Genomic DNA, 14854 nt, shown 5'->3' on the forward strand with positions numbered 1-14854 from the left:
TCCTTCAGAAGGTCCACTGAAGGGTCTTTTCGGTAGTGGTGCCTTCCCTGTAGAATACCCTCCCTTCAGAAGTCAAGGAGATAAACAACTGTCTGATTTTTAGAAGACATCTGAAGGCAGTCCTGTATTGGGAAGTTTTTTTATGTTTAATGTTTTAGTATGTTCTGATATATGCTGTGAGCTGCCCAGAGTGGCTAGGGAAACCCAGCCAGATGGGTGAGGTATATAATAATAAAGTTGTTGTTGTTGTTACTACTACAGGGAACACCTGTCACTTTGAGGACGAGAAGATCTGTGGATATACACAAGACACAACTGACAACTTTGACTGGATTCGTCAGAGTGGTCTGACCCACGACCCCAAGCGCTCTGCCAACACAGGCCCAACCATGGATTTCAGTGGGACACCAGAAGGTAATGGAACTTCCAGCTTCCTTTGCAAAGTTGTGCCCCATTCATTCCCCCAGTCCTCAATGAGATTTCTAGAGGGGAGAGAGTGTGGAAACCTTAAAGTCCCTTGTATATTTACCATTCCATGCTGAACCAGGAAAGAGGGAGGGGGCTCTAGCCAACAGCAATCCATATTTTCTTCCACTCCCTTTTTATTTACTTCCTCAGAAATAATCCCGCCCAGGTTTTCATCTCTCACGTATCTAAGTACCGTACTTCTTCCTCTCATTTTCATGCTGGGAGCTAGAAACATTGCAGCATCTGTTAAGTCCTAACACCCTACAATGCAATCCTTTGTTCACCCCTCCCTCTAGTCCATCCCTTTTCCCTCCACCCCGCCTGGCACCCTCAGATTCTCACATAGCAGAGGTCTCTACGTGACAAGAACTGTTCTGGGAATTTTGTAGAATATAGAAAGGATTGTTGCCTCTAGCTTTTGCCAAGTCCTCTACAAGACAGATTTAGCTCTCAGTATCATACGCCGCCTTGGAACCTGAGGACAAAATAGATTGGTTTTCTACACACACATCTGCTCTGCATTGGGCATGGGGAGCAGGCAGTTAATTTGCATGTTTCTTATTCGCATTAAATACCCAATTAAAACTCCCACAGCTTTGTTTAGGGGAATCAGGAGAGCATTAGTCCTTGTTACTGGCTAATTGCCTGCTGCCAAATGTCCTTGTTCCATTGATAGTTGCTTTGAAGTCACAGAGGAGAAAAGCAAGTGGAGAGGGAGACATGTTTAAACACTCAGAAGTGTTCAGGCTGGTTTCTGCAGCAGGAGTCCACTGAAATCTCCAACTCCTGGGGCCAGGTACTTCTGGGATGCAATCCATGTCACCTCTGAGAAGAGATTACAATGTTAAAAACAGTGTCACTCAATTATCATTTGGAGGAGATGGGTTGAGTCAAGCCACCTTTTAAACCTGCCACCTCAGAGGCCATCTCCCATCCTGCACACATTCTGTTTGGGGCTGCTGTAAGCATCCCATCTCTGGCTACCTGTGTACAATAAGATAGAGAAAATCAAAGGTGGGAACAAGGGCACCAAGAAGGCCACCACAAGCAGGCAAGAAAGCAGGAGGGACTGTGGCCATGAGAAGATGCTTAGCTGGACAGTTAGAGGAGCTGCTGGCCTCCTGTAGCCTCTTACACTCACCCAGTCTTTGGGGCCTTGCTGTTGCCCAGAGTGAATAGAGAGTGCTATCTAGGCTGCATCCAACAGTGAAGTGTCTTTTGCCATTGCACATTGGTGGGGAAGTATTGGTGGAGAGTATGTGGTTGGTTCTCACTCAGCTCCCCAAAGGTAGCTGGTTTTCCTTTCTAGATCCTTCTGAGCATACTTTTCCTCACCTCGTTGGCCTGGAGAGAGGTGTGATGATGCATTGCATTCCCCACCACCTTTTGTTTCCTTGCTCTTCAGGCTACTACATGTTCATCGAGGCATCTGCACCCCGGGTGAAGAACGACAAGGCTAGGCTGATCAGCCCCATGTACAACATGACTGCCAGATTCTGTGTCTCCTTCTATTATCACATGTATGGGAAGCACATTGGTGAGTGATCTTCTTGGCTAGGATGGGGGAAAGGATGCTTTGAGAAGAAGGGCTTACTGAATATTATGGGGAAACAATCCTCCTCTAAGGCAGTGTTTCCCAACCTTGGGCCTCCAGCTGTTTTTGAACTACAATTCCCATCATCCCTGACCACTGGTCTTGCTAGCTAGGGATGATGGGAGTTGTAGTCCAAAAACAGCTGGAGGCCCAAGGTTGGGAAACACTGCTCTAAGGTATGCCAGACCTGATTTCTGCTGGTGCTTAATGGCTCTTGCTTCCTGGCACTGAAGTTCGGTTTTGGCAAATAACACTTTTCATTTTGCTGTTTGGAAAGCAGAGTTGGAGCTCAGCCTCTCTCCTGGGATATGTCTATGCCCCTCACCCTGACACACCCCTTTCCTAGTTTTATGCTGTAGTGCACAGTTGAGATTGTGTAAAGTGTTCTGGGAAGGCAGGTAACCATTCCCTGTGACACCACAATATGGAACCTGGGCAGCCAGCTGTGCAGATCACTCCTAGTTTCCAAGCATTTAGAACAGGTGTGGGGAATCTTTGGCCCCCAGGTGTTGCTGGACTACAACTCTCATCATCTCTGAACATTGGCCAAGCCTCCCAAGACTGATGCAAGCTGTAGTTCAGAAAGTCTGAAGGGCCAGAGGTTCCCCACACCTGTTTTGCAAGAACATCCTTCACATTTCCAGGCATGTATCTGCATCACGAGTGCTTGAAAACTGATTTTGATTTGAGCTTTTTAAAGGGAGAAGTCATGTTTGCCAAGATTGTGACAGCTGTTGTTTTCTGTGCTGGAGCCGTGATTTTGATGAAATTAATTCCTGTTATCCTCTAATCTTGCACACATATTTATTTATTTTTGGACTTTCCTTAAGATAGTACAGGGAATCCTTTTTCATTGCTACCTCTTTTATTGAAACTTTAGAATATGATGTAGGTAGAAACTGATTTATGAAAATAACTGTGGGGTGTGGTTTGGAAAGAGCTTAGACGGAATGTTTAAGCAAGGGCAGTTGCTGCATCAGTAGGGACTCCCTGGTTGCTATTTTAATTTAAGGAGGGTAAATAAGAGACGCAGGAAAATGGCAAAAATAATGTGAAAAAAGCAATTGGTTTTATGGGGCAAAGTCATTTTGAAGGGCAGCCTCCCGCCCGCTGTTTCTCTTTCTCGTTTCACCTCCTGTCTCCAGCCACCAAGATGAAGCTGTAGCACTTGGCGTATGCCACAGAAGTGCCTAATGAGTTTCCACATTCAGTCAAGGAGCAATTGCTAATTTGTCACCTCTTGATTATAATTTCATTAATTTGAATAATAAATGCAGTCTTTCTGAAAGCCCACTAAGTTATTAATCACCTGCTGGACTGGAGCCTGACTGAGAAATCGGAACCCAGTCAGGAGGAGTATGTCTGCCTGTTGGTAAACGGGGCTGCTAAAGTGAGTTAATTAACATTTTCCTCTGTCTGAGCACATGAAATTTCATTAAGCGCTGGTTCTCCGCTCACAGGGAAGAGATGAGAATTGTCCTCAGATGCAGGGTCCAGTAAACTCTCTAAATCAGATGTGGAGGATCTTTGGCCTTCCAGGTGTGACTCAACTACAACTCCCATCTGCCCTAGCAGGTGTGGGCAATGACCAGGGATGATTGGAGCTGTAGTCTGGCAACATCTGAAGGACCAACGATTTCCTGCTCTAGATAAGTAATTATTTCAGTGTAAGCTGCTTTCCAGCAAGCTGTGCATTTGTCTAATGATGGAACCATGGCTCAGCAGCAGAACACTTGCTTTAAATACAAAAAGGCCAGGTTTAATCCCCAACATCTTCTGTTACAGCTGGGGGAGACCACATCTGAAATCCCAGAGAACTGCTGCCAGTCAGTGCACACCAGGGGTGGCTAATGTGTGTCCCTCCAGGTGCTCCTGGACTATAACTCCCAATATCCCTGACCTTTGGCCATGCTGGAAGGGACTTAGAGGAGGTGGATTCCAACAACCTCTGGAGGTGCACAAGTTAACTACCCCTGCTGCAGACTATTCAGAACCAGAGGTACCTGTGATCTGACTGGATAAGTCAGGTTCCCATGTCAATATGATAATTGTTCTCATTACTGAAGTTACATAGTTGATGTTTTGGTGACTAACCTGAACACCCATGTCTGCCTAGTTGATAGGTGGCTCATTCTGTCCAGCGTTAGAGACAGATGTTTGTGTTACTCTGACTTTACATTATATCATGATTGTCTTCTGGGTTTGTTTGACAAAGGTTTGAGCCTGGGCTGGGTATGGTGTATGGCTACCATCCTGTTCACATCTGGCAAATTTTGGCTTTCCCTTGGCTAATCCTTAAATTATCCATTGAGCAAACAGTTCCTCCAGCCATTGTGGAAGGGATTTTTATATATAGTATTTCTTGTACTGGAAAAGATTGGCTAATATGCAATGCTGCAGAAAAAGAGAGCTGTTTCTACATTTCTTAGCAGAGTTGTGGCGAGAATATCATAAGAAACCATTAAGGTAGTATGCCATTTGCCACCACTGCTGCCCTCAATGGTTCAGAGATTTCTCAGAGGTGTTGAATATTGAAATTATTATGGCATGGACACTGCTGGGGACAGTTTGGGGCTGGCAGTCTGTTTAGCTTTGACTTCAACTACTAAGAAACCCAGTGGAACCGCCTCTGACCCCACAAAATCCACCTTTTATCCTCTTCCACATTCGCCATCATCATGCCCCCTTTTACAATGTTTTGATTCTCCATTGTGATTTTAGGTAGATTTCTCTATTTTCTGTTTCCATGTAGCAATACCAAGAGTCTGTTTTCGTGCAAGGTGACTGCATTCTTTTGGCTTTACTTTAATGTTGTTTTGAGTTTCCCAGGGTGTGCACTAAGGGAAGCATAAATATATTTTGAATTATTTAGAAACCAGACAGGGTGTACAGTCAGAGATGAAGAAAATGAGAGATTTTTATCAGCCCGTTAAAAATTAAGCTTGTAACACAACTGGCAGTATTGGGTCAATTGGGTCAATCCTAATAGCTAAATTCATTTCCTTCGATCCTTCATTCCTTTCTTCTCTCTCTCTCTCTCTCTCTCTCTCTCTGTTTTGTGTTGTGCTATGGCATTCATCATTTCTGTTTCTAATCATTTTTGCTTCCATTTATTTTGTGAGTGTATCTGGACCAAAGCCAGGATGTTCCTAATAAGCCAGGATGCCCCATGAACTGAGTGAGATGGCACAAACATGTGATTGCTTGCCTTGATCACTTCTCAGCTTGTCTCTTGTTCGATAATTGCCTGAGGTGATAAGAGATAGATTTGTGATAGCAGTTTCACTTGCTCAAGTAATGGCTTCAATTATCATGAGATAAACATGATTCATGCTAACTCTTCTTATAGTATAGTAAGAGATAATAATTTTTATATTATCTTACGCCAATAAATATGGTTCTGTGTTGTAGGTGGGAGGGATGGTCATTATTAAGCTCCGTCCTTATTCTTTCTTTCCCTCAGGCATCTGACTGACACATGTTCAAAGGTAGCATTTTCTAGCATTCATTTAGTGTGTTGTTGCTGATTACCACTGCCTAGAGATTCTCACTGTTCATCATCAGTGATTCTCCCATCAAGAAATCACACAGAAGCTCCACTTGCTAGGGGAGCTTTTAAGGGGTACTTGAAACAGGAAGGGTCAAAAGGAGTTTCCAGTGGATGAATTCTGCAAACTTCCTTGGAAGGAGGACAAGGCAATGTACCAGTACAGCCCTGGGCATCCGGCACTGGCACTGATAGCTTTTGTTCCCTAGCTTCAAACTACTTGTTCATTTCCTTGTTAACACTCCCAAAGGAAAGTGATGGGGCAGCCTCATATAGTAATGGCAAGAATTATTTGAGAACGAGACTTCGTTGGATTTAACTAGTATAGTAACACACGCTGTGTGAATCAGTCAGCACATTTAGCTTAAAACACATGTGGTGTTAACAAGAAGGTGCTTGGTCATCTCATTTCACTTTCCCGTGCAGCGGGAGGTTACTGAGATACATCTCTTACAGGGTCTGTTTCCTTGTATTGCTCTTTATGGTCTCTTTGAAAAATCTATTTACAAATACAGAAGCAGAGCATTTTGGAAGCAAGCAGACTCCTGAAGCAGACAGCACTACTGCTCATCATGCATCAGGTTCCCAAAGCAACAGTGTGAACCCACCACAGTCTTCAACTCACAGTCCTCTTTAAAAACTCACAGCTTCCCTCTATTGCTTCCTGCAAATTTGCTTCTTGCTTATGCAGTCTCAGACCCCACTCTGCCAGCAGGTTTTCCATTCAAAAAATATCCTCCTCATTCATTCTTAAAGGAATCAGCATGTCATCCTGACAACTAGCAGCCTATCAGTTTAAATTAAAAATAGCCAACTCTTCCTTAAATTGCCAGGATAGCGTTGCGATCACACAAACAAACAGGCAGAGAAGTGTGATGCTTTCAAATGTGTTTCCTACTTCACCAATCCTTCTGTCACTCAAATATTTAATTTCTACATAACAAAGGGACCAACTGTATATTTTCGTCCAAGTGTATATTGAAATGTGGGTTTGGCTGGAGCATATGTAAAGGGAAAGCTGGACCAGAAAAGCCCTGCTGGATTAGATGGGAAGTCAGCAAGCACGACCTGAGCGCAACAACACTCTCCTCATGTATGAGTCCCAGCAGCTGGCATTCAGAGGTGTACTTTTTCCATCAGTAGAGGTAGAGCATAGCCATATTGGCTACTAGCCACAGGGAGCCTTATCCTCTATGAATTGGTCTAATCCTCTTTTAATTAGGTCCTCCAAGTAGGTGGTCATCACTACATCTTGTGAGAACAAATTCCATAGTTTAACTATGTGCTGTGAAGAAGTACTTGCTTTTTTCTGTCCTGAACATTCAGCTTCAGAAAACAGCTCAAGTGACCTGACTGGAGCACTGGAAAGACATGTAACATAGCAGGGAATAGTTCATAAAAAAGGAATGGTCTCCTAGCAATACCAGGCAGTTCATTCATTCTTTGTTCCAGATACAGAAGCATCTCAGTCTCCCTCTTACATGTCCATACACACATATGGGAAGGGAGAGAGGCATACAGAGGTGCATTATATTCTACCATGAGGATTCTTCAGTGTGCTGCTGATGCAGAAGTCCTGCACATCACAGAAAGCCTCACTGCAAAATTTATTTACAGTGATTATTTCAGAGATGGGGCCAGTTTTGTCTCATGTTTTGAGCCAAAGCATACATTGGCCTGTTCAGATTCCCCTCTTATCACCTGCATCACATCCCTGCTTGTTGCTACCTGTCAGAATGTGCCATGACTGTTGCAGGGAAGAGCTATGAGTAGGAAACTAGTGTCCTACTTGCTTCTGCTTACAGAAGCAAGGTCCACATAGATTCACATAGATTGTGCACCCTGTCATACTGTGTTTTATGGGGATGTATTTTTTCTGGGGAGGAAAAACATCCCATCCAAATTAACCCAAGGAAAATCACTGGCTAAAAGCTCCATGCTATGATCATATAGAGAAGTCACACCGCATAGAGCCTCCTGGGGCTTCCGAGAGGTCCTTTTGCTTCAACCTGCTCAATGGGACTCTAGTGATGGCAGGTAATGTGGACAGGATGAAGTTGCCACCTGAAAGAGTGTTGAATTTCATATTAACGTAAGTATCTTCATGGATCTTGCTACTGTGGATCAAGCTGTGGATTTTAGATGAGCAAGTTCCACATTTCATTAGCGACTTAATTGTTGTGTGGTATGTTATCACACACACAACCATTGCAGGCTCATCATAAGCAGAGTTATATGGGCCCACAACCCAAAAGCCTTGTATTCATTTACAGTTGTATGCCATGGCTAGTGTATTGGGCAGGCTATGATGTTCTCTCTCTCTCTCTCTCTCTCTCTCTCTCACACACACACACACACACACACACACACACACCACCAATATAGTGTGGATGAGTCTTATTACACTGTGGGATGAAACTACATACAATTTGACATGTATTTATTTTTTAATAACCCGCTTATTATCTTTTTTCCTTTCCCATTCTTTGCTGCACGACTCAAAAAGCTAGTTTACTCTCCACAATTTGACTATAACATATCCATAGCCATCCAGGCAAATCTTCCCTGGGAGAGTTCCCAGACACTGCTCGTTTATAATAGATATGACGAAAGAGAGAAACAGAATACAAATGGAGCGTTTGTAGCCAGAGTATAAAATATTCAGTAACTAACAGACTAGGGTGATGTTGAATATCTCTCAGCTGAGCGGACAGCCGGGTGGAGGGGAGCTCTCTAGAGGCCATTCCCATTCCTTTTAATTTATTTGGCTGCTGTTCATTCTCTCTCTCTCTCACTCACTCACACACACACACATTGTCTTTTGGGTGTTTCTGCTCGTCTTTTCGGCATCTCTTGCCATCTTTGAATTAAGACTTTCCCCTTTGCTGGTGATCCACAGAGGAATTGAAATAACAAGAAACTTAAGTGGAGGCTTCTTAGAGTCTGTACCACAGAGCGGCAGCTACTGAGTGCAACTTGTTTACTGAACGAGAATGGAATTTGTAATAAATCCAAAGTTAGTCAACTTCTGAAGGGCACATCAACTACTGCCACTCAACATGCATTTGGTGAGCTCAGTGCGTAGCAGTGGAAGTCCAGAAAATGTTTTCAATCACTGGCTTCCCATCCATTTGCAAGCACAATTCAAGGTGTTGGCTTCAACCTTGAAAGCTTTATGTGGCTTGGAACTTGGACACTCAAAGTCAAACATGATCTTGCCCATCTGTTGGGATCATCAGCTGAGGTCCTTCTCCAAGTATGCCCGCCATCATAAGTTGGGAGGGTGGCAACCAGGAAAACAGCCATTTCTGTCATGGTGTCTGAATCTTGGAGTGTACACTGCTAAGGGAGTTTTCTGATTAAACGGTCTATAAATTTTCTAAATAAATAAAATAGGTGTTCTTCCAAAGGCCACTTGCCTGTCACAAAGTTTTCCTGGCTTTAAGCATCCCAGGAGTAAGAATTTTCTGTTTGCTCAGGTTTTTAATGTTGGGTGGATTTATGCTGCCAGTAGAGGTATTTTCTCTCTTTCCTCTTTTCTGTAGCTTGTAATATGTTTTAATTGATTGCTCCTAGTGTTTTATTTATTTATGCTGTTTTGATTGATGGGAACTGCCTTGAACATCTTAGAAAAATTGCATGGTGGGATAAAAATGCTTTCATTCATTCACTAGTCCAAGCATCCCCAACCTGCAGCCCTCCAGATGTTTTGGCCTACAACTCCCATGATCCCTAGCTAACAGGACCAGTGGTCAGGGATGATGGGAATTGTAGTCCAAAACATCTGGAGGGCCGAAGGTTGAGGATGCCTGCACTAGTCCATTGGACAGGTCAGAAAGAAGATGGATGGAGAATGCAAGGGATTGACCAATAAGCAGCTGATATAAGGTGAAACAGGGTTGGGTCAGTAGGCAGTATAGGTTTAGGTAAAGCTAGCAATTAGCAGAGCTGTTATGGCACAACAAAACTCTTTACTCCATTGATTAGAGAGAATAATTAAATGTAGTCACACCCATCTCATAGTGATGTAATTTTATTGTCTCAGAAAGTGGACCACATTAGTTATCTTCCAGAAATGGCCACAAATAGGATCTTCCTCAGTCCTCCCGAACTTGGGGTCCTTCAGACATTTTGGACCACAACTCCCATCACTCTCAGCCAGCTGGCTGGCACTGATGGGAGTTGTAGAACAAAACATTTGGAGGGCATCAGCTTGGGGAAGTCTGGCATACGTGACAAAATTTCAGGTGTTGTGCTCTGAAGTTCTCCTCTTATCCATTTTCATTTCTCTCAGAACAGTAACATGCTATGTGAGTTGTTCACGTGTCGTGATTCCTATCAGTCTAAAGTCTTTGCATTAGCTGGTTTGGAAATGGATGAACCACAAACACTGAGTAATTTCTTGCATTTAATTTTTTTTTTCTGCTCCAACTACCTCTTAATACATTGATAGGATTTTCCTTTCTTCTTTTTAAAATTAGTAATCATCATATAAGTGATTGTTCCCTCCTGGGTACTTCATTGACTTTAGCAGCTGGGATAGTGACTTGTACATTACACACACATAAACACACACACACACACACACACCGCTAACTGCAATGAAGAATGCTGATTGTAAGTCTGTCTTTTTTTGTACAAAGCTTTATAAACAAGTAAATCTGGGAGAGTGTTGAATTTAATGCCTCCAGCTTAACTAGCTTGCGAAGCAGACTGCACGGCTCTTAAAAAGGCAGCCAAAAGACTGTGAAGAACAGTAACAACATTTCCATAGCTTTAAGTGAGCTTTGCATTTATCATAAACGATAATAGTCATGGGCACAGTCATTATTTTGAAACAGTAGATGTTTTTGTATTGAGGTAATGCTGGGTTGTATTTCTAATAGTGTAAAATAATGATAAAAAAGATGCACACAGCTGATAACATCCAATTGTGTCTGTCCAGCAGCAAAACAACTTGTGCAACAGTCCTTCTCCTTCTCTAGCCCCCACAACCTCCTATACCCCCCAAATCTGCTTCGCAGCATTAAGGAATATCACCTACCATGCTGCTATAATTCTCTGACACAAGCTTCATTGAGAGGAATAGGGAATGCAACTGATTTGAGAATAGTGAATGGTTCTGGGGGAAGGAACAGTCATTGTGTCATCTTTCATAGATCCAACCTTTTCATGCAACATTGCCGCTCACCCTAGAATTACTGAGCTAGTTTAGTGGGTATGGATGAGCAAAGACCAAGAAAACAATGAAACAGAAGCTGAAGTTGTTGAACACAGGCACAAAGAAACAATATATAATGCATCACCAAGAACAACACATGATATCTATGCCTTATCACTGATACTTGAAATTTGTACATCGTACACCCACGAAGCGATTCTTTTGCAAATATTCATGTTTCCAAATATGTAGCTTTTCAGAGGCATTTCCACTTTCTTTAGGTTATAAACCTGCAGGCAAGATTTGTTCCTTTTTTATGTAATTATAATACAGCGCCTAGTCCTTGAGGCACTTTATACATAATAAACATTATTATTAACTATCGCAGAAAGTCCAGCGCAATAGATTCAGAAGCTGAACGATGAGATAGAATCATAGAATCATAGAATCATAGAATCATAGAGTTGGAAGAGACCACAAGGGCCATCGAGTCCAACCCCCTGCCAAGCAGGAAACACCATCAGAGCACTCCTGACATATGGTTGTCAAGCCTCTGCTTAAAGACCTCCAAAGAAGGAGACTCCACCACACTCCTTGGCAGCAAATTCCACTGTCGAACAGCTCTTACTGTCAGGAAGTTCTTCCTAATGTTTAGGTGGAATCTTCTTTCTCGTAGTTTGGATCCATTGCTCCGTGTCCGCTTCTCTGCAGCAGCAGAAAACAGCCTTTCTCCCTCCTCTATGTGACATCCTTTTATATATTTGAACATGGCTATCATATCACCCCTTAACCTCCTCTTCTCCAGGCTAAACATGCCCAGCTCCCTTAGCCGTTCCTCATAAGGCATCATTTCCAGGCCTTTGACCATTTTGGTTGCCCTCCTCTGGACACGTTCCAGTTTGTCAGTGTCCTTCTTGAACTGTGGTGCCCAGAACTGGACACAGTACTCCAGGTGAGGTCTGACCAGAGCAGAATACAGTGGCACTATTACTTCCCTTGATCTAGATGCTATACTCCTATTGATGAGGCCCAGAATTGCATTGGCTTTTTTAGCTGCCGCGTCACACTGTTGGCTCATGTCAAGTTTGTGGTCAACCAAGACTCCTAGATCCTTTTCACATGCACTGCTCTCAAGCCAGGTGTCACCCATCTTGTATTTGTGCCTCTCATTTTTTTTGCCCAAGTGCAATACTTTACATTTCTCCCTGTTAAAATTCATCTTGTTTGTTTTGGCCCAGTTCTCTAATCTGTCAAGGTCGTTTTGAAGTGTGATCCTGTCCTCTGGGGTGTTAGCCACCCCTCCCAGTTTGGTGTCATCTGCAAATTTGATCAGGATGCCCTTGAGTCCATCATCCAAGTCGTTGATAAAGATGTTGAATAAGACCGGGCCCAGGACAGAACCCTGTGGCACCCCACTAGTCACTCTTCTCCAGGATGAAGAGGAACCATTGATGAGCACCCTTTGGGTTCGGTCAGTCAGCCAGTTACAAATCCACTGAGTGGTAGCATAGTCAAGACCGCATTTTACCAGCTTCTTTACAAGAATATCATGGGGCACCTTGTCAAATGCCTTGCTGAAATCAAGGTAGACTACATCCACTGCGTTCCCTTCATCTACCAGGCTTGTAATTCTGTCAAAAAACGAGATCAGGTTAGTCTGACATGACTTATTTTTCAGAAATCCATGCTGACTATTGGTGATCACAGCATTCCTTTCTAGGTGCTCACAGACTGTTTGCTTAATGATCTGCTCCAGAATCTTCCCTGGTATTGATGTCAGACTGACTGGGCGGTAATTATTTGGGTCCTCTCTTTTCCCCTTTTTGAAAATAGGGACAACATTTGCCCTCCTCCAGTCTGCCGGGACTTCGCCTGTTCTCCAGGAATTCTCAAAGATGACTGCCAGTGGTTCTGAGATCACATCTGCCAGTTCTTTTAATACTCTTGGATGCAGTTCATCTGGCCCTGGAGACTTGAATACATCTAGACTAGCCAAGTATTCTTGTACTATCTCCTTAGTTATTCTGGGCTGTGTTTCCTCTGCTGAATCATTTGCTCCAAATTCTTCAGGTCGGGCATTGTTTTCTTTATCGGAGAAGACTGAGGCAAAGAAGGCATTGAGGAGTTCAGCCCTTTCTGTGTCCCCTGTTTGCATTTCACCATCTTCTCCTCTGAGTGACCCCACGGTTTCTTTGTTCTTCCTTTTGCTACTAACATACCCATAAAAGCCTTTTTTGTTGCTTTTAACCTCTCTAGCAAGCCTGAGTTCATTTTGTGCTTTTAGCTTTTCTGACTTTGTGTCTACACGTGCTGGCTATTTGTTTGAATATTGGAGGGCTGAAAAGCAGAGTGAATAGAATGGAATGGAATAAGTGTTGCACCCCAGTCGCCAAGTGGTGTGATATTCAAGGGGTTCCAGGCACTTACCCAGGGTTCAATTTCCTTGAAATAAAGGGCAGTGGAGACTGTGCTGTCTTTATGATATATATATATATGATTTATTTACACACATATACAACCTGAGCCTACAGTGGAGCAGCTTACAGCATTAACATCTCAAGAAGGTCTTGCTTCTCTCATACCCTCAGCCTTGGATGCCAACAGAAATCAAACCACATGGTTTGATCTTGTCACCCATCCTATTTAACATCTATATGAGTCTGCTCAGGGATTTGGGGCAAGCTGCCATTAATATTTTCCCACACCAACCTGTCTGGTCTTTCACGTCAACCCAAGAGGCCTATCTGGTGGTCCCAGTGAGGGATGAGGTTGGCAGTGCAGGGGCCCATAGTAGGGCTTTCTCAGTGGCTGCTCCAGAACTTCGGAACAACCTGACCACTGAGGTAACTCTAGCCTCAACGTTATACAGTGGTACCTTGGGTTAAAAACTTAATTTGTTCTGGAGGTCCGTTCTTAACCTGAAACTGTTCTTGAAGCACCACTTTAGCTAATGGGGCCTCCCACTGCTGCCGCACCGCCGCAGTGCGATTTCTGTTCTTATCCTGAAGCAAAGTTCTTAACCTGAGGTACTATTTCTAGGTTAGCAGAGTCTGTAACCCGAGGTGTATGTAACCCGAGGTACCACTGTACTCATTTAGGAGGCAGGTGAATAATTACCTCTTCCACCAGACTTTGTATTGTGCCCATTGCCAACTTACATTTTGCCATTTTAGTTTATGCACCCACAGAGCACGACAGGGGTCACAAACACTCCACAGCACAGATTCTCCTCCGGCCACACAAGCACACACACAGGTAGACATACACCCTCACATATACAAGGATCCCCCTCCTCCACCATTCCTCCTCTCAGTCACTCTTTTTCGTCCTCTTCTCCCCTGGCTCTTCCTCTTCAGCAGGGACTGATGGCCAGTGGCAGCTGAATCAAATAGCCTGGCTGCTCCCTTCAGGGGTCAGGGAAGTGAGGATTTCAGAGCGTTTAAAATGCTGAAACAGCCTCCTTCTGGACAATTTGTCAGACTCTGCCACACTTCTCCCCTTTTCAGGAAGTCCCACCTCCTGGGCTTCCAACAGCTCATTCATTTAAACAATGGTAGCCATTATCCTCCTCTGTGCTGCTTGGCCGTACTTTCAGTGTTGTGTGGTGTGTGTTTTTTAGCACTTAGCATTATCTTTCTTTTTAGTGCACTTCTTATCACAGGGCACTTGGGAGGCAATATCTGTCACACATGGCGATAACCCACTGCCTGCCACTGGCATCCCATTTGCTTTACTTCCCAGCACGGAACACTGAATTTTCTGGAATGTAGCATTTTATGGCAACTGAGATTATAAAACAATGATAGCTTGGATTTAATGGGATAGGAATGCTTTTCCCTATGTTGAACAGGTTTTAATTTTTAATGTTGAAACCCCTCCTTTCCGGACAATATGTAGTGGAATGTGCACTGCAAAAAAAATATATAACGACGTTTTTTAAAATGCAAAGTAAGCTTATTTTAACTATGAAAACAAAACATCTCCTCCTGCCTTCTCCAGGCCTGTCCTTTTGCTTCTTCAGTGCCTGATAATCTGCCCAACCCTCAGAAGCATTCATCCAGAAAGGCACCGAGGCATCACAGCA

General features: G+C 43.5%; 1 protein-coding gene across 4 annotated transcripts in view; it reads left to right on the forward strand.

The window, feature by feature from the left end:
- Positions 1-14854, forward strand: part of MDGA1 (MAM domain containing glycosylphosphatidylinositol anchor 1) — a 241749-nt gene that overhangs the window by 192957 nt on the left and 33938 nt on the right. For all 4 annotated transcript variants that reach the window (XR_013392171.1, XM_028724382.2, XM_028724381.2 and 1 more), the window contains exons 13-14: positions 262-414; positions 1874-2005. Coding sequence is in view for 3 of the 4 variants with exons in the window: in XM_028724382.2 (XP_028580215.2) it covers positions 262-414; positions 1874-2005 (285 nt within the window). In the remaining variant the exon portion in view is untranslated. The remainder of the gene's footprint in view (positions 1-261; positions 415-1873; positions 2006-14854) is intronic.

The sequence above is a fragment of the Podarcis muralis genome, chromosome 3 (genome assembly GCF_964188315.1).
Source record: "Podarcis muralis chromosome 3, rPodMur119.hap1.1, whole genome shotgun sequence".
NCBI lineage: Eukaryota > Metazoa > Chordata > Lepidosauria > Squamata > Lacertidae > Podarcis > Podarcis muralis.